A 23,628-nucleotide genomic window follows, 5' to 3' on the forward strand; every position below is an offset into this window, starting at 1 on the left:
TCACAGTACTTCTGATGTGAAATTACTTTGCACTCACAGAATATATTTTATTTTACAGAAACATGCCTTTTACCTCTATGTGTAGTAAGCAATAAAAATAAGAACGTCAATGCAACTTATATATAAAAACTGGAATAGCAAGATATTCGCAATGAAAAACTTAGTTTTTGAATAAAAAATAAGGTTTTTCAGGTACTTAAAACTTTGAATAAATATTTCAGATATTTTCAAAATTTGATTTGAGAAATAAAAAAATGCTTAGTTTCATAAAAGAAATTTAAAAAAATCATTTTAGATGAATCATATATATATATATATATATATATATATATATATAGTGATATACATTCTAAATTTTGTATACATATTTTAATTTAAAAAAGCAAATTATGCTTATTCACAAGATTTGGGCACGTAATCATGTAAATTGTAAGCTAAATTTTCCATTAAATAATCATACTAGTTGGAAAAGTAATTTATTAAAAATAGTTTTTGACAAATTTTATAATGAAAATTTGAATGTGTTAGAACAGCTGATCATATATATATATGTGTCAGTAAACCTGTATCATAATCTGATAGATTTAACTTCTTAAAATGCTACTTATAAGTGAATATATTAATACAATTTGTGAATTGATGTTACTAGTTGTTTGTGTACTTGAGCATAATATGCATAAAAAATCGAATAATAAATTTTAATATACATTGAAGTAAGAAACAAATGCGAATTTAATTTCCCTTACATGAAAAACTATTCAGCTTTATTTTCAATAAATGAGATTCAGAAAATAAGTAACCATAAAATACTACTTTCATGCTATTGTTTTTAGCTTCATATATTGCACAAAATATTGCAAAAGAAATGTTTCTATTTCTTATTACATAATTATGAAGAGCTTAAAATTAATTATTACCCCAAATTATGAATAAAGTCTAAAATCTTCAGTTAGCTTGTTACGCTTTCTATTTTTGAGAAGTTATATGCATACAAATTTCTATACATTAATCATTACAGGTGAATAAATGCTTACATATACTTTTAGACTATAACTTATTTTTATATATGCTAATTCCAAGTCTCATTTGGGAAAAATAAAGTAAATTTTAAAGTGAAATAATATGGATTATAGCTCACATGTGTAAGCTAAAAATTCATTTTTCATAATTCTGCTGAAAATTATTATGTATTTCATTTATTGATTAAATCCGAATAGGAATCATTACCATAACTGCAGAATTATAACAATTTCAATGAATGAAGTATTTTAAATATAAGTGAAAGCAAGCAAATGCATGGAAAAACTCTTTATTAGGAAATTTATGTACATATATATACATATATAAAAATGGAAAATATGACAATAAAATGACATTAAAAATATGAAATGTAATGGATGTACAGAATGCAATAAATTCATACTAAAACGTGTATTTAAAGAGTCCACACAAGCTCTAGGAGTGCTGACATTATACAAAAGGCTTGCCACAAAATTATAAAAATTTGTTGATGTATGTGCATATTAAATGCTAAATACAAATTAGTTTTAAATAGAATGTCAAATGCCTTCATGGCATGATTTGGGCATGCTATTAAGTGATTTACTGCTTTAATATAGAATGAACTTGTAACACACACTATCATGGGCTGTTTATTCTGAGCTGGTCCAAGAGATTCCATGTCTTCTATTCCCTGAAAATAAATTTCTTTATTAAGAATACATCCATTACCTATCTATTAGGACAAGTCAAATACCAATGAGCCATACTAGAAAGTTTATCTTTCCAATTACAAAATATCGCCAGAAAATTTTTTCTTCTTTTGAAAATAAGTAATTCCATTCAAATAGAGGTCTTTTGCTTTTAGTTTCTGTAAAAAATGCAGTATAAATACATATAGGAATATGTAAATATTATATTGATGCAAATATAGAATAGGATAGTAATGCATACTGCTATTTGTGCGTTGCTTCTTAATAAAAAATGTAATAAATAATGTACATAAAAATGTAAAACGAACAAACTATATGGAGAATTAGTCTGTCTTTTCCTTATGAAAACAAGTATTATCCCTTCATAATAAACTATTGTTATTGTAAAGATATTTGTTCTTGATTTCATGATCGCTATAGTCTGGCTGGAAGTGTATCTTTTGAATTTCACCTTGAAGCAATTTTTCTATCACTTTACAAGTTTAAAAAAAAAAAAAAAAATCTATGTTCACTGTGTATACATGCATATATATGATTAGTGTCATGCTTTAGATTTAGATCATATAAAGGCAACACACATATTACAAACCATCTTATTCTCTCGAAATATTTGCTAGTATGTAGGTGACATTCAAATCAATGCAATTCCAATTCTACAGAAATTAGCTAAATGACCATGCATCATCTGTGGGTACAATAGTCGAAAGCAGCCTGAGAAGATGAATTTTAGCCACATGAGGTCAAATACATTCACTGTTGTAAAATGGCTATTTTAATATAATCTGCCCTCTTAAAATGAAAGTTAGTGCAAAGCATATCAAAATTCCTCAATACTTACATTTAGCAAATATTAGAAGTGCAGAATTTGGATTTTTTTTTTTTTTTTTTTTTTTTTTTCAAAAAACAGCCTGATGCTAAAATACTTGCTTTGCCTTTACCCTACAAAAATAAAAATAAAAGTATATATAAAAGACATATACTGGATAAAAATTGCATGTGAAATGTAATAATTAATTGAAACTATATAAATATCACACATGAACCTTTCAAGATAGAATATGTAGCAAATTTCAAAGGATATGCAGCTCAACTCACTTACATATAGTATCAATAGTTTATTTACATATACATACACTGCAAACTAAAAATATTATCCTATGAAAAGAATTTTATAGCTAAGCATATGAAATTATTTTTTATGCATAGACTTATGCCAAATATTTACTCATTAATAATGAATAAAACTTTTTTCCCTCTTTCTTTCCAATAATTTTAGCTGAGCAAAAGTTCTGTGAGCAAAACTAATGCTTTTAGGTCATCTATACATATATATATATAAATACACATGTTTATTACATAATGATTACAAAAATATCATTAAAAAGGCCTTTGGCACTAGAGGCACATGCATTTACAGCTTACCTTTACGAGCCAGAAGAAAAGAACTATAAGCCATTTATGAATAAAGTCCAATGTGAGTAATAGATGCAAAATTACTTTACTCTAGGTAATTAAAACAGTAAACAAAGAAAAGTTTTAAAGTATTCTATCATTTATAATCCTAATTAAATTCTATCATTTATAATCCTAGTTAAATTTTTAAAGATTTTTACCACTGAAATCAGCAATACTTGGTACCAGAAGATCAGGGCGTTTTGTTTCCACATATTTCAAAATTCTTGGGACATAAAAAGATGAAAACTGTTTTTTAAATGTCTATCATTAGAAATTGTTTCAGTTTCGATACAATTTCTTACATGGCTATTAGACAAAACCATTTCAATTGTTTTTATGACTGAAACATACTGAAATGTTTCTTTTACAATTTTGGTTTCAAATTGACCTGTTTTTGTATTCAGAGCTTGATCCAATCTACTGCCAAGCATAGTTTCGACAGGTTCGATAAAATTATGACAGCTTTTCAAAGCCTTTATTTGTCCTTTAGTTGCTAACATGCCATCAAAAATCTGCCTAATGGGAAGGATGCCTCCGTGGAGGTCTTTGTAAGGCAAACTGGTTCGTATATACGTTATACATGGAGAAAACCAGAAAAAAGTCCATGCAGCCAGCTCCTTCATGCGATTCAAACTCTGGACCGAACTACCAGTGCTCAGCGACTTTGCCGCTGGTGGGTAATATTTAGCGGATGTGCATTAATGTTCGGAGAAAAAGCATGATATTAAGCATTTGTAAGTAAACAGCCTGTTAAACATGGTATTTAGGGCATATAAATTAAAATGAGCGCAGGGGCGTAGCTAGAGGGGGGCAAGGGGCATCTGTCCGCGGGCGCAGAATCCAAGGGGCGCCAAACTGATGTTACGGCATTTTAGAATTAAATGTTTTGCATCCTCGGCAAGCAGTAGGGAGCGCGAAATCTTCAGTTGTCCCTGGGCGCTGAAAACCCTAGCTACGACTCTGAATGAGTAGCAGGAAATATAATATTAAGCATACGTAAGTAAAATTTACATAAAGTAAATATTAGTTACTGAAATCAATTTGGCCTTCTCCCATTTTCTCAAAATTGTCCCAAAAACTGTTCCGTTAAGAAAATTTTCGGCAACATATTATCTTAAGGAAACATTCTTTAAACGCAATTTAATATTTTGTTGACTGTATCTCAACCATTATGCTTAATTTCATGCCGAGACAAGTACTCGAGTATGCAGTTTTGTAAATTTTCTTTGCAAACACTTTAAAATCACTTTTAGGAAACAGCACGGAAATCAGACAAATTAATAATAAATTGAGAAAAAATGACACATGCAAATAAATTTTGAACAGCAGTGAAAGAAAGCGAGGAGGCCGCAAGAGAATTCTACCAGCTTTGTGCTTTTGCAGCGATTACATTTACTGGATTCTTTGCGGTAGTGTTTTCGAAGGCAGGTGGAAGGATGTGCACTTGAACTTCTGCAGTTCATAAAATTTCAGAATGCAGTTCCAAATACTGATATACATCTGTAAAATTTTTTCATGACTGTTGCGAGAAGAATTTTTCAAAGTACAAATGGATTAAAAAACACCTAAGACTGAGAAATTGTACCATACTGTCTACAAATCAGCTGATAGAGTAGTAAATCAAACTTTTAGAATACTATCAATGATTTTGTGTATAGGAAAACAAACAAAATAGTACTTTACGGTATTAGAATTAATGTTTTATTTCAAAAATAAACCCAGATATTTTGTTTTTATATATATCATTTTGACATTTTATAGACTTTTTATTGTGCACTGAGCGAAGCAGCAAGAACTCTGGCTACACCTCTAACAGTGTTCGCATAACTTAGTTATTGAAAATGTAAACAAGCTGTGTTACCTGGGTCTTTAAATGAATTCATATGAGTTTATAAAGATCTGGTTACTTACATTTTTTTCCTACTTTAAAGGACTGTGGATAAGAAAAGGTTTACAAGACTTGTTTGATACAACAATAGCTTTTGCTAATGTAAACAATTATATTATTTTGAACATTAACTTCATCAGATCCTCTCACTCATTTTAATATCACTAGGAGAAGATATAATAACTAATTGAAATGAAAAGGCAATAATCTTGAAAAGTAATAAGTAAATGTCATTAGTTTAACTTTCTAACTATTGAATTGATGTATATGAATTAATCTATGAATCATTTTAGAATTATCATGTTTAAATTAGTATATATTTCGACAATTTTGAAAGTATGCCTGACAAGTTTTCTTAGAAGGGGGAAATAAATAAATAAAAATAACCCGTCGAATTAGGTTTTCTCCCGCAATAGAAGGGAGGGGAAGCTGTTTTTTAATTGTCCATTCTATTATCTGTTAATAAAATAAGTTAATTTTTTAAATATGATAGGCGCTGCCACAAATATAAGGCAATATTGCTTAATTTTCATATTATAAAATAAAAATGCATCAAACATTTAGGTTTTATGGCTTACATATAAAAAAGTCGTTTTGTTTCAGTTGAAATAAAAATGTTTAGACATGTGCGAATTTTACTATTTAATTAAGTCTGAAAAAAACATGCCTTACATTTTTTAAAAATAAATACTGTTTTTTTAATTTTCTTATTTGCATTAAAAGAAATAAACATTTGGTGTACATATTATATATTGGCATATACGTATATTTGTCAGTAAATACATATTTAGCATAAAATAAATACATGTATATAGCATATAAAGTCAACTGAATATCTGACATTTTCAAAAATCCGGACTAGGTATAGTTTTTAATTTAAAACAGAGTAGAAAATAAAATTACCTTTTAGGACATTAACAGCATCTTCGGGAACTTCTTGCAGTTATAAAAATCTGATAATTTTGAACTATCATGTAATGCCTCCTGAAAAAAAAGTATTTTATTGTGCTACAGTTTAAAAGAAAGACAACGGACAGATAAATTTGACAATTTCTCCCAGAAGGACTGTTAATTTCGTTTTGGCATTTTGCACCGATTCCCGATATGTTTCATTTCAAATTGCTGCCACCAAACATTATATTTAAAGAAATTAAATAATGAAGAATCTGCATAAATGTATGTATGTTTCTCGCATTGTAATAAAACAACGGTACCTAGAGCCATCAAATTTTGAATAACGTAACATAGAATATGGGCATGTGGAAGCCCTAATTTGAATTTGGTTTTATTATTTGCTTTATTATTTAATATTTTGTAATACTTCAACGAATTTTTGATTAACAAAGTAAACGATTTCAAAGCGAGCAATGGCAAGACTGTACGAGTAAAACAAAATATATATATATATATATATATATCTTCAGCTCGCGAGACTCTGTATTGGAAATTCTAAAGATATCATTTAAAATGATTTACTTGGATACTTACCCTTGGATAATGATTTAAAATAATTCATTTTAAAATTATTTTGCGATATTGCTGTTGAATGTTTTTATGGTTTAAGTGCGAAGAACATGATATTTAATAAATAAAGGTAACACACAAAATGTTAAAAAAACGCCCCTTTGGACATAATTTAAAATCTGAAGCTTTAAGTCTTTTTTAAAGAATGCAAGATTTTTTTTAAATCGTAAACGGAAAGCCGTCTTAGCAGCTTTATTGGCCTCCCGGACTTTTGAATGTTCAAGAGGCCTTAGCTACACCTACACTCTCGAGAAAACAACATATTTGCAAAAATATAAGTTTTAGAGTGCTGATATGACCCAGGTAGTGCTAGTGTTTATATTTTGGAAAAATTCAGCTTTGCAACAGTAAGTGAATTTTATTGTCACAAACTATAAGCAGAATTTATAAAAAATGAAAGTTAAAAATCTATTAAAAACTACTAGAAGCCGAAAACGATATGACTTCAATAGGAAATTCAGTAAAGTATACGGTTTTTATTTCTTCCAATACTACCAAATAATTTACACACTTTATGTTATAAAAAAAATCAAAACTTTAGTATGCATTTTTTTTTCCCACCGCTGTTCTTCCTATTTGAAATAGGAATGCATGCAAAACTAAATTTAAATAATTAAATTCGATAGCTTTGTGTAAATTGTTCAAAAATAAAAATAATGTTAAGAATTATTTACAAAAAGTACCATCCATACGTACAGCTTTCATTATGTTAGCAGTACGTAATAAATAAAACTACGTTACAGCATTACACTCTTAAAGCAAATTTACAGACACCTAAAAAAAAAGAGCAAACTAAAACTACTTTTTATTACATACTTCAATTTTGACACATAAATCTAACTATAATTTATAATAATTAAGATATTTATATTAAGAAATAATTGTATATATATTTTAAAAGCGAACTTACTTTTGGCAAAGGAGCTGTATCCATTGTTACGACTGTCCTCGCTTGAAATGGCGTTCTTTGGCTTAGCAAACTTGTTTGGTCAGTCGGGGTGGACAATGGCAAGACAGGGGGTCATCCTGCTCCTTCAATTCACTCCCTTCCCCAAGGTTATTATTGCAAGTGGAAAACATGTCCTGCTACCAAGACAGTAAATTTGCGTTGTTTGACACGAAACGGAGCGAAAACTGCTGTCACCCTCCAAATCCCACTCTGCGAGATTTAGAGTGTTATAGAGCGTTTCACGAAGGCATCCCTCCCTTTAGGCAGTTAGCCGTCGAGTGCTTTGACATAATTAAATAAACCAAATCAAGCCAAACTTCTCATGTCGCAATTCACAGTTGCATAAAAATGCAACTAAGTATATGTCACAGCTGCTTTTTGATTGAAAAATATTCAGTGCAGTATTTACCGATTATTATACGTTTTCTGTTAAAACAATGCGTAATTCACATGCCTAAAATGATGAAATCTATTCCAGCTTTATCCTCGAACTGAGTACAAATATTTCTAATAGTATGTAGTAGATGTATTTAAATTTATTGGCTGGGGAAGAAGTAATAGTAAAATTACTTGAAATTTTTCTCTCTCTCGTATTTTCCTTTACGGTTTTTCCCGTTGATCATCGTTTTTATTGTGTAAGAATATAACTCGTTAGTTAATGCACAAGCTTTTAAAATTAAAAAGAAAACTTTTTCTTTTATTATCCTTGCCTATTGTCTTAATACTGACGGTCGGATCGTGGAAAAGATCACTAGGAAACGCGAGGTAAATCTGCATAGAGATTTTACCAAACAAAGCTTTTAAAAATCCTTCCAAAGAATTATTTTATCGGAGATGACCATCGAGTTTTCTTCGCATCGACGCATCCGAAGCCTTCTTTTTCTAGGCCATCGACCCGAAATTGTAGATGCTTCCCCCCCCCCAAAAAAAAAAAAAAAAAAACACCCCGACGTCGGAAGCTTAAAGCTTTAAAAAAGGTTTCTTCGGAATTATTATTTTGGATTCAATGTTACTGCCTGGGAAGGTCATCCCAAATCTAAGACGAGTTACGTTAGTTTTCATTGCATTTAATACAGTGCAGTACATTTAATACTAAGTTAAATATCTGCATGTCTAAGACGACAGAACATGTATTTTCTCGCCTGTTTTTGTATGAACTATTAGTGTAATGATTGTGTAATTACAATGAAAGAAATTCGGAAGAAAAATTAAATATGTTACTTCTTGAAAGGTTTTGCATATAATGTTTCTCATTACATTTTATTCTTGTTAAATATACTTGCCCACCAGCGGCCCGGCAGTAGAGTCGCTGAACACTGATAATTTAGTCCGGGCTTGGAATTCCGGTGAACATTCCGGCTGCATGGGCATTTTTGTGGTTTACCCTATGTGCAATGCGCATACGATCCAGTTACCCATAGAAATGTCTTCACGAAGCCATCTCTTCTGTTAGGCTGAGAGCCCTCGAAAGATTTCCACAATCAAAAACAAACAAGCAAAAAACATTAGTTAAAAAAAATGTCCTGTAAATTTTACTCTGCTATCAGGAGTAAAAGAAGTGTACGGGGGATGTCAGTTTGTATTAGCTGAAAATTAAATCTTGAGCTCCTCGAGATGTGACCTGTAATTCTCATACTAAGTAAATACCTGTTCTTATAGATACGGTCCGGTAGGTCACTCGTTGTGAGAATGCCAAATTTACAATATTTAATTTAATGTTAATGTATTTTACATCAGAATCATATTATAAATAGTTCGGTTATCCGAACCTTGCACAATTGATGGAATTGTACTTTTATTTAAGTAAATGTAAGTCAATTCCGAATTCTTTTGAAATGGGATTTTGTCAGTTTGGATTTTTGGCCCAAAAACATTCCGGGAACTCCTGGTTTTCCATATATCAAGGGTGGCAGATACGAATAAATAACTAGATTTAAACGATTTTATACAAGGAGTAATTTCTTAAACTATAAATCCCAGAACCTTCAGGCCACCTGAAGCAGTGAATAAAAATGAAGAGAGAAAATATTAATGAAGAAACAATAAACACTCTATGGTCATAATTATATAAAATTTAAAACGATAAACAAAATGATTAAGTCAAATTAACGATAAGTAGGTAAAAATCAAAGTAAAAAAAAACATGGAAATTAAATGAATTAATAATAAATCAAAGAAAGTAGCATTAAAATCAAACGAACTAAAATCAAATTATAAGGTGAGTATATTATAAGTAAAAAAATGGGGCACTGAGAATAAAAAGAAAAGCAAGTAATTTAAAAAGGATATTGCAAAGACAAAGTATTACTTTTGCGGGCACATAAAATTTTTTCGATGTTTTTACTTCTAATATGTTTAAAGCCTTCTTGATCAGATGAGTATAGTCCGAGTTTCTACTCGGGGGGGGGGGTTCTCAAATCGCATTACGCCATAAGTATATTGCATTAGAGCATATAGGGTTTGCTTACCTCAGCTCAAGTTTTTTTCGCTTATTTTTCTTCTCCCAAGGAAAGTAAAGAAGTGGTATATTTAATATCTTGCATTAATGCCAGTGTAGTAACTGCGAAGTAAGATGTCGCTAAAACAGCGGAATTCTCTGCTAAATTCAGTGATGCAATAAATAAATAAATAAATAAATAAATAATTATAATAATTTTGGTTACTGCAGTTATCTTACTCGAAAATTGTGGGGAGGGGGACACAGAAGCCGGGCTTTAGCTAAATTTAAGTCCCGAGTTTTCAGTAATAGATAGTCTTAGATTTATTTGTTTGTTTCATAGTCAATTATATCATTCCATAATAAACGTAAAATTTATTGAATTCTTTATTATGGTCTGTGATAACAATTTTCGCAATTATTCAATTTATCTGAAGACGTTAGTGCACCAGATTTATGCTCACAAGAAATTTCAGTACTAAAATATGCATTCGATTTTAATCACAACTCAGTCTATCTTATTACTTTCTATTACAGCTTTTGACAAATTAAGTTGAAAACACCAGTCCAAATTTCTTTGGTCTTTAAAATAAGAGATCTTTAAAATTTTCTTTTTTTTTTTTTTTTTTTAAACAAGAGATTTTTAATTAAACCTGATTCATGATAAATAAATCCTAGTGAATTTTCTATTATGCTTTCATATGTTTGTGTGTCTGTATATATATTTAGTACAGACGCCAAAGGCAACACTAAAAACTTATGCCCCGGTTCCCAGATCTTTCTCCTACACATTTCAGAATGCCATGAATGAAGGCTGTAAACCAGTTTCCCCCCCTACATGTTGGACATTAATTAGTTTAATTGGGATTAAATTTTTCATTAGTTCTGGTTAGGAATATTACCAATTATAAAATTCTTTTATTTTTCAATATTGTGTTTGTTTTTACAATTTTAAATTTTCTAATATTCCCAATTTTAAAGTGATATTTTTTCATTGTTGATTTTAATTATATTGAAATTCAAAGGTATAGGGTATGGGATTACGAGTGTTTTCAATAAAAAATTCAATAATTTAATTCATCTCAAATTAAAAAAAAATTTTTTTTTGAAGCCATTCACAAGTCCCTTCCCCCAATGGTGAGCACTTTCCTATAACGGCATTGGCCACTCCTAAGGCAGAAATGATAGAGGCACGTAATAGGCGGCCCACCATTACCTCCTACGAAGGAATAGACAAATTTTACATCCATGCCTCCTCCGGGATTCGAACCTGAACCCTCGGTATCGCAATCCAGATCTAATGTCCTGTATATTGTTTCATAAAATTATTATTAGTTGTGTTTTTAGTTTGACATATTATGAATTAAACACATTTTTATTTAAACTGGTCAGATTCAAAAATTAAAAGAAATATTCCTGAGAACTGCTTTTTGTTAATTCCGTTTATCTGTGTGTTTATTGCTTCGTCTGATAATCAATAACCAATAGATTAAATTAAAAAGTGAAATAATATCGTACCCCTTGCCGATGGGCGACATGCGGACTCCTGGAAGGAAATTGTATTTTATTTCAGGCAGATGCAACACATTGTCCGGCTTTTAAATAGCCGAGTTTGTTAATTAAATTTGAAAGATAAGTATCTTATATTTTGTTGAATGGCAACATACTGGAACGCCGGCTGTAAAAGTGTTTGTTTAGAGTAGTGTTGCCTTTTCTCTGTTTCAAATTGTTGCGTTTATTAATTAAAAAATCGTGAACATTGTGTAAGATATTAAATAAATAAATAAAATTGAAATTAAAAATTGCGGTTCCGAGGTGCACATGTTCATGTGGAGGATTACGCATGTTCAGAATTTTGTGGCCCTTGGCGCCGCCGTTTTTCACAAAGCTAAGAACTAAGAACTTTTATATTTGTATGCCTACATACATACAGATTCTTCATTAAGAAATTCTGTGTATCTTCGTTGGCAGTGTGAAAATCCTGAAAATTTTAAACACATTGTTTTAAGTTTTGTATAAGAGTAACATTCGTGGCGCTGTAATCGCTGCGAATAGGGAAAAGTGAGGAAAAGAGGTCAAGCGCGTGTGAGCGTCACGCGATCTCGTCGTTACTATGGTAACCGCACCCGAGTTCCTCTCGATGAGACGAGACGACCTAATTGCTAGACAACTCTCTCTTTACAACTTTGAGGTTCATCTCCAGTCACATGGAATTGGGAGTAATGAAGCGACCGTCTTGTATTTAGAATTACAAATGGGCTAAACTTGCAAAAGAAGAGATGGTAGCAATAAAGGTGAAAGTTCTAATATTAGTATTAGTAAAACTGTGCAAATATGTTTGTAAATACGAGAATTATCGTACTTCGTCCGGGAAATTATTTTCAGACTTACCGGTTTACAATAAGCTGTGAAATAAAATTTAATTGTTATGCTTTCGATAAAGCTGCTTAAATTAAATCTTAATAAGGCGTAAATTCTTCACATTAGTGTTAGTATAAAGTTAATGTATTTTATTAAATTATTTGGACTGATGCCGATCCATGCATAAGAGCTTCAGTTTCTCTTCACTATTTTAAAAGACATTGTTCAATATAGCTTATAAAGTCATTTTTATCCCTGACACTAGAACAATGTTTTTTAGCAAATGTTATTCTATACCCCGAATGCCATATATAAAATAGGTTTCTAGAAATCTCTGAAAAGTCGACTGAAAAATTGTTGTCGCCAGCATCCAAAATGAAATGTAACGATTATGATGAAAATTTGGGATCTTTTCAATTATACAGCGATAGAATTTTTCTAAACATAGAAGACATAGAGATAAATTGTTTCAATAAACCAAAGATGATTAGGTCAAAAAGGTAGGAAATTATGAACACATTTCATTTTGAAGATTATTTTTCCTTCTACTCTTATATTGTTTCAGTAAGCAAAAAAACTAACGGATGACATTTTGTTATCTCAGTTCTGATTTTGAAAATAAGAATAGTGTTTGTAAGAGATAAGAGCACCACATTCAGTTTGAAGTTGGCAACAGCGTGGGCTAAATCTGTTCAAATCGGCTTTATTTTGTCGTCTCCACATGGACTGAAGCTATAAAAATCAAAGATGTTTATTTACTTATTCTTAAGTATAGAGTTGCGCATATATCATTCTACAGAAAATCGTTTGCCGCGTGTTGCTCTATACGTGTGTTGCTCTAGGAACGTGCTCTATACGTGTGTAGCTCTTGCCGCGTGTTGCTCTAGGAAAGATCCTAGACTTTGTAGCAACAGATCCAAGCCTTACCATATGTTTCTACTTTTAATATTGTTCAAACTATTCAAATATACATAGTTAATTAAATATAAGGAATATTTATACACAGTTTTTTAGGAAACTGACGCTCGTAACGACATTCTGTATCCTGAAGAAAGAGAAGGTTATAATGAATTGTTGCTATAATGAATGTGGATTAATAATTTCTTTTTGCTCTGGGTATTAGAATGAAATGGTTTATATAGTGAGCGCCGATTGTTCTTTGATAAATTTCTTTTCATATAATTTTACATTAAATGAAACAACTAAATAAATAAAAATATGAAATCTTTCAGATTTTACATTACTCCCAAAGGGGGCTTTTTTTTTTTTTTTTTTTTTTTTAAACATTTTGCGTGTTACCTTTATTTATTAAATATCATGTTCTTCGCACTTAAATCATAAAATTCAATTCAACAGCAGTATCGCAAAATATTAAAATGAGCATATCTTTAGAATTTCCGATACGCAGTCTCGCTCGCTGGAGATAATCTCCCTCCGTACAGTGTTGCCATTGCTCCCTTTGATATCGTTGAGCTTGTTAATCAAGCATTCGTTAAAGTGTTACAAAATATGAAATAGGTAATAAAACAAATTCCAAATTAGGGCTTCCAGATGCCCATATTCGGTGGAGGATTACGTTTTTCAAAATTTGATGTCTCCGGGTTGTTTTATCTCAGTGCGAGAAACATGCATACATTTATGCAGATTCTTCATTATTTAATTTCTTCAAATGTAATACAGGGCGATAATATTTGGTTTAAAAAGTGAAACGGACATTCAGAGTGATTCGACGCAAAATCGCAAAACGAAAACAGTAGTCCCTCAGGGACAAAGCCCCTCGGGCTAAAACCCTTCCTTTTTAGCCCATTTTACGTCGATTTACTTTAAATGTCTCCACTGTAAATGCGTTTTTTCACTTTTCATTCAAGTCTGTTGACATTCGACAAAATGTGATATATTTATATTTCAGTTTGAATCTGTCTGTTTAACAAACTAAGCTATTTAAAAGCAACAGATGAAATTCTCAATAATATTATTGTTTTTATTTACTCTGATTGATTTAAATAAGAATGTATTTTAATCGTGATATATCTAATTAAGAACATTAAATAGAGTTTTATAGACTTATTAGCCCAGAAGGGTTATTAATTTCACTTTTGCATTTTGCGTCGTCCGCTACAAAAGCTTCACTTTTCAGATTGTTGTTACCAAATATTATCGCCCTGTATTACATTGAAGAATGAAGAGAATGAAGTAATGAAATAATACCCAAGAAATGAAGAAATACCCAAGAAATGAAGTAATGAAGAATCTGCATGAATGTATGTATGTTTAAGACATTGTAAAAAACAACGTACCTAGAGCAATCAAATTCTGAATAACGTAGTCCTCCACTGGAATATAGGCATCTGGAAGCCCAAATTTGGAATATGTTTTATTATCTGTTTCATATTTTGTAAACCTTTAACGAATTTTTGATTAACAAACTCAACGATTTCAAAGCGAACATTATTATTTTTTATTTTTTTTTGGGTTGTATATGTTTTCACTTTTCAAATTTACAGAGGATATGTAACTTTTCCGTGTTAGTCTGAATGTATATTTACCTAGTATCCTAAGAAATGTTTCGCTCTTCCACCTGGGCCTATTGGTAATCTGCTAATAAACCGTATTACACCTTATTAAACGTTTTGGCGACTATTAAATTGTGAACCCTTTCAAATTTTTTTTTCTTCTTTCCCCACCTTTTCTCCCCTTTCTTTTTAAAATTTGTTCTTCATTTTTTACTGGTAAACTCTTTGGAATCTTCGACTGTAATTCAGCATTATGAACGTTTGATTAATGTAAAAAAATGTACGCGAGAGCTTTCTATTGCAGAGGCAAATAAATCTCTTGCCAATAAAAGAAACTTTTCTGAAGGTCTGAGTTCAAAGGACCTTTCCTGCAGAGCATTTGAGAATGCACTTAAAGCCTCTAAAAATACATTTGTTGTTATAAATATGTTGAAGTGATTATGTTTGAGCGACGGTAAATTTATATATTTTAGTGAAGATGTTTTTAGTCAGTCTGAAAGCTCTAGGGATTAATATAAGCAATAACACATGTAAAGCATTTCGGAAAATTGAGAGAATCTGTGTTTACAAAGCTGAAGTAATGGCTCAAAATAGCAAGGAAACGAGAACCCTTAAAAAGACAAAACAAAAGGAAACGCGAAGTTACAAAGTTATTGCAAGATGTGACGCAGGGAAGTTTTAAAAACTAAAAACAGAATTTGTCGAGCGAGCTAACGGTTTTCCTAAATATATTTTCTTCTTTTCTCTCTCACCCCCACCACCCTCGAGGGGGAAAAATATATATAACTCTTTTTTTTTTTTTTAAATTATATCCAATAGAAAATTGTATATTTTATATTATAACATTCGTTACCTAAATATTGTCTTCGAAAAGAGAAATTAGATTAAATCTTTTTTGGTTTTGTTTAAAAACTTCCATGTATTATTTTTAAGATTTTTAAGTGACCGTATATTCTGCGTATAACGTGCACTTTTAATGCACAAAATAAGAGACATTGACGGGTGCGCATTATACGCCAGATATAAAAATAATAAATTTAAAAATAAGGTAAAGATGATTTTATGAAAATTAGATTTTAACTTGTACTTAAATGCTACTTATTTAAAAGAAATGCTATACTTTATGAACTTAAAAATTTTCATTGTCAGATGACATGAAACGTCCGTTTTTTTCCCCTTCGACCACAGCTTGAAAATCATGGCTTCAAATGACTGCAGAGAGAGAAAACATCTGACTCCTTATTTCAGTACATTCTTACCCCAAATTATATCTTCCTTTTTTTGGAAACAACGAATAACATTCTTTTGCACACCTGCATTGAATCAACCCACCCGCTTTGCAAAATTATTCACTCTCTCAAGCGTTCCCCCCCCCACACACATATCATTCCCCTATCATTCAGTTCAGTATATCTTAGTTCGAAAGCCTGCTAAAAGTCTTCCAATGAATGACTTAGAGCATCATTGACAATTTTAATCTGAAATCTGCCCGTGTTGTATATGACTAAGAATATTATGATAGCTATACATTTTTCCTCGTGTTTAATTTCATGCTTTATTTCTAATCCCCCCGGCCCCCACAAACGTTTAAAATATAGCATAATTTATATTTCGTATATTGTTTCTGTCGTCCCCTCGAAATTATGAAATGTAGCAAAAGGACTTTCGCATCTGATAAACAGAATATTTTTATTTGATAATCCCCTTGACATGACTATTATTTCAAATTGTTCCTGATGAGTAAACATGTCGGAAACGCTTGGTTAGAAGCTTCTACGTGCAATGGAGACACAGCGAAATTGTTATGCATTCTTCTGCAGTATTTAATAGAACGCTCTGCAAGTTATTGAGACCTAGGTTTTTACAAATGTCAAGAAAAATTTCAACTTTCAGGCGAAAGCTGTTCTTGTGGAAGAAACAGAATATTCTTTTCCTTCATTGCGTATATTTATTGAAAAATTTCTAAATTGAATGACGTACAGAATATGTATAGAAATTCATATTCGTTGACCTTTCATTGCATAACACTTTGACAGATACTTTCAGAAAACACTGAAGAGCGGTACAGTCAGTGGCATAGCTCACGTTAGAAGGAATTCCTTCCTTCCACCTTTACATAGTTAAGGGGGCAGTGGAGGACATCTGCCCCCAGGCACACCCATGGAGGTAAGAAAGGTGTTCTAATATAATTAACGAAAACTTGTGAAAATATTTCATTCAAATTAAACCATTCTGAAAAAACTGTTCTGTGAAAAGTATAGCACTTAATTCCGTTCAGAATGAAATGTTGTTTAAAAATATGTTGTTTCCATATACTTAGGACTTTGAAGTGTTGTAGAAAAAGAAAATATATACATTTATATGTATATTTACGACGTAATTACAAAATATTTACATCCGATCGCGTCCAAAAACATTGAACTCAATGGTAAATGACCCAATGTTTTGGTCACCACGTAGGGATCGCCAGTGCTTCAGAGCAGGGTACGGGAGAAACCTGTTTAGAGCCACTCCATCTTACTTCCTACCTCCATGGGCCATGGATGTAGGAAAGGGAGGAGGGGCCATTCCGCGCTAGAAGTGAAGCACTGCTTTGAAGCTTGGGTCACCAGACTGGGTGTTATTTGTTTACATTCAGAAGCTCGCTTGACAAGATTCTGATAGTATTTCGACACGCGACAGTTCCATAGAAATCGAAAAAGGGACACTCTCGAATGAAAGAAACATTCATAGTGTGATGGATAATAGCAATTTGTATAGTTTACTGACATTTACGCAAAAATCACATCTTGGTTATTTTTCGATAACTAACAACAGCGATTTTGATTATGAATTTGTTTTATAAAATTCTAAGCTGTTGCACTACAAAAATATAGATTTTAAGAAAATTGCTAAAAGAGATCTGCCAAAATTTATTTTCTAGAAGATTTGAAAAGTTTGAAACTTGATGGCTAAATGTAAATATAAAATAATGTATGTTAAAATATTTGTAATTAGGCACATAGGTCAGATTAAGTTTTTATTAAATAGAGTAACGCATGCAAGGGCTATCTGCCTAAAGAGAGAGATGCCATCGTGGAGGAATTTTGAAGAAAAACTGACCTTTGAGTGGGTATTAAAAATAATACTTATAATTTTCATTCAAATTATATTCATATATATTTTTTATCTAAAACTTTCGGGTGTATGCTAAATTAATGTAAATTACTTTACACGAAAAATATAGTGAATGCACAGAAATTAAAGATTTGCACATGCCGGAAATGATAAATAGGAAATATGTATGGGTATTTATGCATGTGCTTGCAAAAAGCATGTATCTGCCTTTGAGAAAATACTTAAATATTCATTAAATTATTTATAAATGTATTTGAAATGAAGAATTTATTCACTTATAAACAACTGTGAAAGTACTGTGAAGAAATCTAATGATTAAATGTATCTAATTTGTAATGATTATAAATGTTATCTAAATATATAATAACCTTAATATTGAATTGTAAACATAAATTGAAATCCTGTTGACAAATACGTTATAAAACTATTTAAGCAAGAACTGTTCGTATTGGAAAGCAATCTCTTAAAAGGTATTGTAAAGCAAATGCTATGAGATGCGCACTTAAGAACGCAATAAAGAGTTTTGGAATATGTATTGTTGAAATGAAGGGTAAAAAAAATCTGATAAGTATAATTAAAAGAATTATTCCCTTTACATTTTATAATAACTCAGTTACAAGTTTTAAATAATACTTTTAAAAAAACTTATTTTATTCTCTTTCAGAAATGTTCAGAGAAAGTCAAATACTATTTAATACCTATTTAATTATTAGGAATTAGCGAAATACTTATTTAAAGTATTTCGCGAATTTCTAGTAATTCTCTAATTTAAAATGAACCGAATAGAGCATTAATTATAAATTGACTTACATTTTTCGATTTAAAAGAAGCCAAAAAATCATGTCATATTTAAGAAAGTATTTTAGGAAGAAGCTCTATAAATAGAAAAGAAATAATGCATAATTTTAATATTAATAATACAACAAACTTTGATCTTAATTTTTGTACCTTAACCGAATGAAATCGAATTACCTTAATTTTTTTTCCTAATGTAATTAACGAAAACTTGTGAAAATATTTCATTCAAATTAAACCATTCTGAGAAAACTGTCCTGTGAAAAGTATAGCATTTAATTCCGTTCAGAATGAAATGTTGTTTAAAAATATGTTGTTTTCACATACTTAGGACTCTGAAGTGTTGTAGAAAAAGAAAATATATACATTTATATGTATATTTGCGACGTAATTACAAAATATTTACACCCGAACGCGTCAAATCCCATAGAACTCAATGGTAAATGACCCAATGTTTTGGTCACCACGTAGGGATCGCCGGTGCTTCAGAGCAGGGTACGGAGAAACTTGTTTAGGGCGACTCCTTCTTACTTCCTACCTCCATGCCATGGGCGCACCATCCATAAAATTTTCGTTCAGCTTCCCATTGCATTTTGACAAAGAGGAGACGGCGCTAAAGCTTCAAGGTTTGTTAGCAACCGGGGGCTGAAAACACTAACTACACTTCTAACCAAACATTAATCAGATCAAATTAGATTAAGTTTTGAGCTGTCAGTATTATCAACTGCAAAGCAAGACCGACTTTTGGCTATTTCACAAGCCGCCTCTTTGAAATTTTTGTCGTCGTCTTTCTTACAGTTCTAATCATTGCTGAAGCAAGACAATTCGACATAATTGACAGACTTTAAGAGCTTTGATTCCTTTGCAACACTATATTATGAATGGCAGTGTTTTCCCACCATTGGCCATGTTGAAAACCAATTACAAAAATTGGGAGCTTAAAAATGAAAATTTTAGTTACGATATTTTGACCTAATGAAGAAGTCACTGTGAAGACTACTTTTTAATAAATTATAGAGGTCAGCAACAAGTAAAACGTGTCAATGAAATCAAGCAAAATATTACATTATATTTTTTAAGCTTATTTGGGAAGGAAGGTCGCGTATAAATTATGGTGGAGATTAAAACAGCCCATTTAAAAAGGTTTGCATAACCTTCAGTCTACACTATTCAAAAACTGATTTTTTACGTATCAGAATATAGATTTTGCAGTTTGATTACGCTCCCCTTTCGTAAAAGGATGGAAGAGGTAAAGAAGAGTGAAGGCTCGCTGCCAAATACCCGCTTACTGGATTGTCGTTCCTATTTTCGTCGGTCACTTCCGGCGCCGGACTGCAGAGTTGATTGATGTTAAATTTTTTTTTTTATCAGTTTTCTTTCCCATTGCGGACCATGTCCTTTATTTGAACAAGTGTCTTCCTAGATATCTTTGCAATCTGGCTAACCGGTTCCAACTGGTATCGTATCGTCTTAAATTATCATATACAATAGCTCTTCATCCACACAATAAAAAGTTTTTAAAAAGTAGTCCATCAAAATATGGCATAATGTATTTCTAATCTTAGATATGTTTATTGCTTAGCATTCGGTTTATGTTGTGCGGTTATTTTTCATTTCCGGAAAGTTTTTTATAAGCAATTTATTTTGTGTTCTCTTCGTATACTATTCTCAAATAAGTCAGTAATTTTTTAAAATTTAATCTTTTCAATTTTGAACAAAAGTTCCCGTTTTGGTTAGAAACCAACTTACTTGCGAAGGGAGCATATACAATCAGGCATGAAAGTAAACTAGAATAATTTAAGCTAACTCTATATAAATTGCCTGACATTTCACTTTGTCTTTCATTTCTTTTTAAAGTATGTATCTGCGACCAATTTTTTCCACTTATATGTCAAGCAGAAATATAGAACATATTGAATACATGCTGTCACTGCTATGTATATATATATATATATTAATTTATTTCCTAAACAGTATTGATTAATTGATTATATTATCTCCTAAGTTTAATTAAAGTAGAATTATTTTAAAAGTGTGAATCCATACTGGTAAGTTATATTTTGAAAGATGTTTTGAAGTAATTTGAAAGCAAAATGTTAATAATGTTTTAACGGGGACTGGAGTTAAATCATCATGAAGAATAAAATTTCAATTGTAAAAGGAAAAATTAAAACATGTAATCATTGTCATTGATCGGAAATTAGTTGACTTTTCAAGGGGAACAAACCAACTCCCGTTCAATGAACAATAATTGAGAAAAATACGTAAATACGAAAGCGTTTCGTCTTTACTCGAGTTATAAGTAAAAGCCAAACCGGCAATTCTATATTAAACTGCATGTAAAGGAACTGTTTCTTTTAATGTTTTACTGTTTCCAATAAAAATGGTATTTAATTTTTCCCTTGTTAAATATTTCTTGGATAAAATTTAATTTATTATTGATAACGTTGCTGTGTCCTGTTTCACTTGTCTGACAGAAACATCAGAACACGCTCACGAAATTCATCGTGGAAAGAAGCGCAAGATTGCGCCTGTCGTTGGCAAAAGTACAGGATTTACGTATAAGCTACACAAGCCATAGTTTAGGGCCCCCATTTTCTTGGGGGCCCCCCAAAATTTAAAATATAGTATAAATATAGTATTAAAATATAGTAAAGCAGACTTATAAAGGTTCCCATATTTCAAATAGCTTAGAGCCTCAAATGAGGCCCTGGGTGGCAAGAGCTTTGAGTACCATACAGATGACGGTACGACTTTGCTCGATTCCACCCACAATTTTGATGGAGAGCACCCTGAAAGGACGGGTCCGAGGGTCTCCCACCCCTCTTTCCTTATTACCAACCTTTCGAGAGGACTTTCGGCTCGCCGCATATTTAGAGTGCTCCATGCCACATAGACACTATACATTTACAAACATCCATTCTCTGGGATTCGAACCCGGACCCTTTGGTACGGTAGTCAGTAACTATTCGCAATGCTGATGATGGGATCTCCAAAGACTTGCTTATTACACCTTCTGCCTTAGAAAGAACATTTATTCGTACTTTTAAGACTTTCGGAAGCGTCAGTTGTTGAACTTTTCAAGGACAGTCTTTTCTCAGTATGATTTGTGTACACTATTAATACCAGACATCAGTTATCTCAGAAACTCCTCTCAACGGGTTGATGATAAAAAAAGAGGGGCAGGAGATCCTTGGACCCCCTTCCCCGGGGTGTTCTTCCTCAAAATATTTGTGTGGGGGGAGTTTAACAGTTAGCTAGGTTCAGCAATACCTCAATTACCTGTGGCACTACTGGCCTAGCTTCTACCTGTACCTGTTGCTAACTGCTGTCTCTGTTGGGCGACGTTATTGATAGTGTCTAGATATACATCGCAAATTATTTTTCGTTCAATAAATGTGTTAGAGTATGATTTTACGACAGTTTGAGAGATTCACAAGTAGACTGCGGGAATCCCGGGAGAAGAAATGTGAGGTAAGTGTTTTGTACACACATTGTTTTCTGGAAACCGAGTTAAACAAACAAGAGCCAGAAATATCCATAAATAGGTACCGATGGATATTGTACAGCACAAGTATCGCAAAAGCATTTTCTGTGATCCTGCGATAATTTTGATAGCTCATTCCTTTTCTGGCTTTCATTATTCTTAAAGTATTATAATTTTCAATACAATTACTGTATTAAATGCGTGCAAATCAACTTGATATACTAAATAATATTTATGGCAATTACGTATTGTAAACAGTACCCGGAGCAAGCAGAATGAAACTATCCATCTCTTCTCCACTGAAGCGAAAAGAATGTTTCGATAGTTACGTTTAGAAGATCGAGAAAAGAAGCCATGTGAAATAACCATTTTAAGAGGAGAATGTTTTAGGCTTTGATATTGAGAATTGGCGACTATTATTTTTTTCTAAAAAAATCTTTCGTCAAGAATATTTAAAGCTCTTTTACTCCCAAATTATATTAGATAAAATAAATCCAGAGATCTGTCCTCTGAATCCGATAATAATGAAGAAATTTTTAAAGATCCTAAATCCTATTAAATTCATTTTCCGAGAGTTGAAACTCGGTTGTATTTTAAAAGAAGGTATTTGCTGATGGAAGACTATGAAATATTATTTGAAATGTTAAATTATCTACTCTTCATAAAATTAGCTATTAAGTGTTAAGCAATAGAGAAGCTATAATTCTTACAAGTGAAGGAATTCTTCTAAATTCAATTTCGATAGTTTACGAAAACAAAAAATTCTCCGATGATTTTAAGTAAAATAAAAGTAGAATTTATTAGAATCAAGAATAAAGTCTTGTTTCTGCCACAAAGAAATTGAGCCAAATATATTATCCATTTCAAATGGAAAAGGGAGAGTTTAGTCGAACTAAAATGAATTATGAGATTCGGAGTCTTTAACGGGATATTTTTTAAAGGAAAACTTTACGACTGAACGAAGTTCAAACAGGATGAAAATAAAATGTCCTTTCAGTGACAGTTTTGATATTCAATTAGAATCTGATAATTTTTTAAAGCAGTTGCTAGTTAATGTTTTTCATCCCCCCGAACCAAAGAATGCGATTATAAGTAGTTAGTGCTGTTTGCTTGTTAAAAGTTCTATTTTCGAAATAATAAATGCAAGTTTCTTTAAGTATTATTTCAGTTTTTACGCAACTAATATATTTTTTATTTTTTTGTTAATTTTTAGTTTTCATGGGAAGAAAGTATATCAGTCAGCTTGGAAACATTGAGACATTGAACGGTGAAAATGTAATCTCTGGAACAAGATTTAATTATACAAACTATTGCATTTATTACAATACTTATATTTTGAGAACAAACACAACAGTAAATGCCCAAAATAATCTACTGCTGATTTACGAAA

General features: G+C 31.3%; 1 protein-coding gene and 1 long non-coding RNA gene across 5 annotated transcripts in view; one reads left to right on the top strand and one right to left on the bottom strand.

The window, feature by feature from the left end:
• The window catches only part of LOC118181480 (Krueppel-like factor 7), a 245,085-nt gene that overhangs the window by 204,734 nt on the left and 16,723 nt on the right, over nucleotides 1-23,628 (top strand). Inside the window, exon 2 of one of the 4 annotated variants that reach the window (XM_085813849.1) lies at nucleotides 14,464-14,587. The exons of the other annotated variants lie outside the window; for them this stretch is intronic. Coding sequence (XP_085669975.1) covers nucleotides 14,582-14,587 — 6 coding nt within the window. The 5' untranslated portion in view covers nucleotides 14,464-14,581. The remainder of the gene's footprint in view (nucleotides 1-14,463; nucleotides 14,588-23,628) is intronic. 4 annotated transcript variants of the gene reach the window in all.
• Nucleotides 1,561-7,542, bottom strand: LOC118181481 (uncharacterized). Its single transcript, XR_004756889.2, has 4 exons — nucleotides 7,490-7,542; nucleotides 5,959-6,039; nucleotides 2,551-2,651; nucleotides 1,561-1,693 (listed from the first exon to the last, which is right to left on the bottom strand). It is a non-coding gene; the product is annotated as an uncharacterized LOC118181481 (long non-coding RNA).

Source organism: Stegodyphus dumicola, chromosome 3, assembly GCF_044657685.1.
Source record: "Stegodyphus dumicola isolate Sdum_Otavi_A_Nest chromosome 3, ASM4465768v1".
NCBI lineage: Eukaryota > Metazoa > Arthropoda > Arachnida > Araneae > Eresidae > Stegodyphus > Stegodyphus dumicola.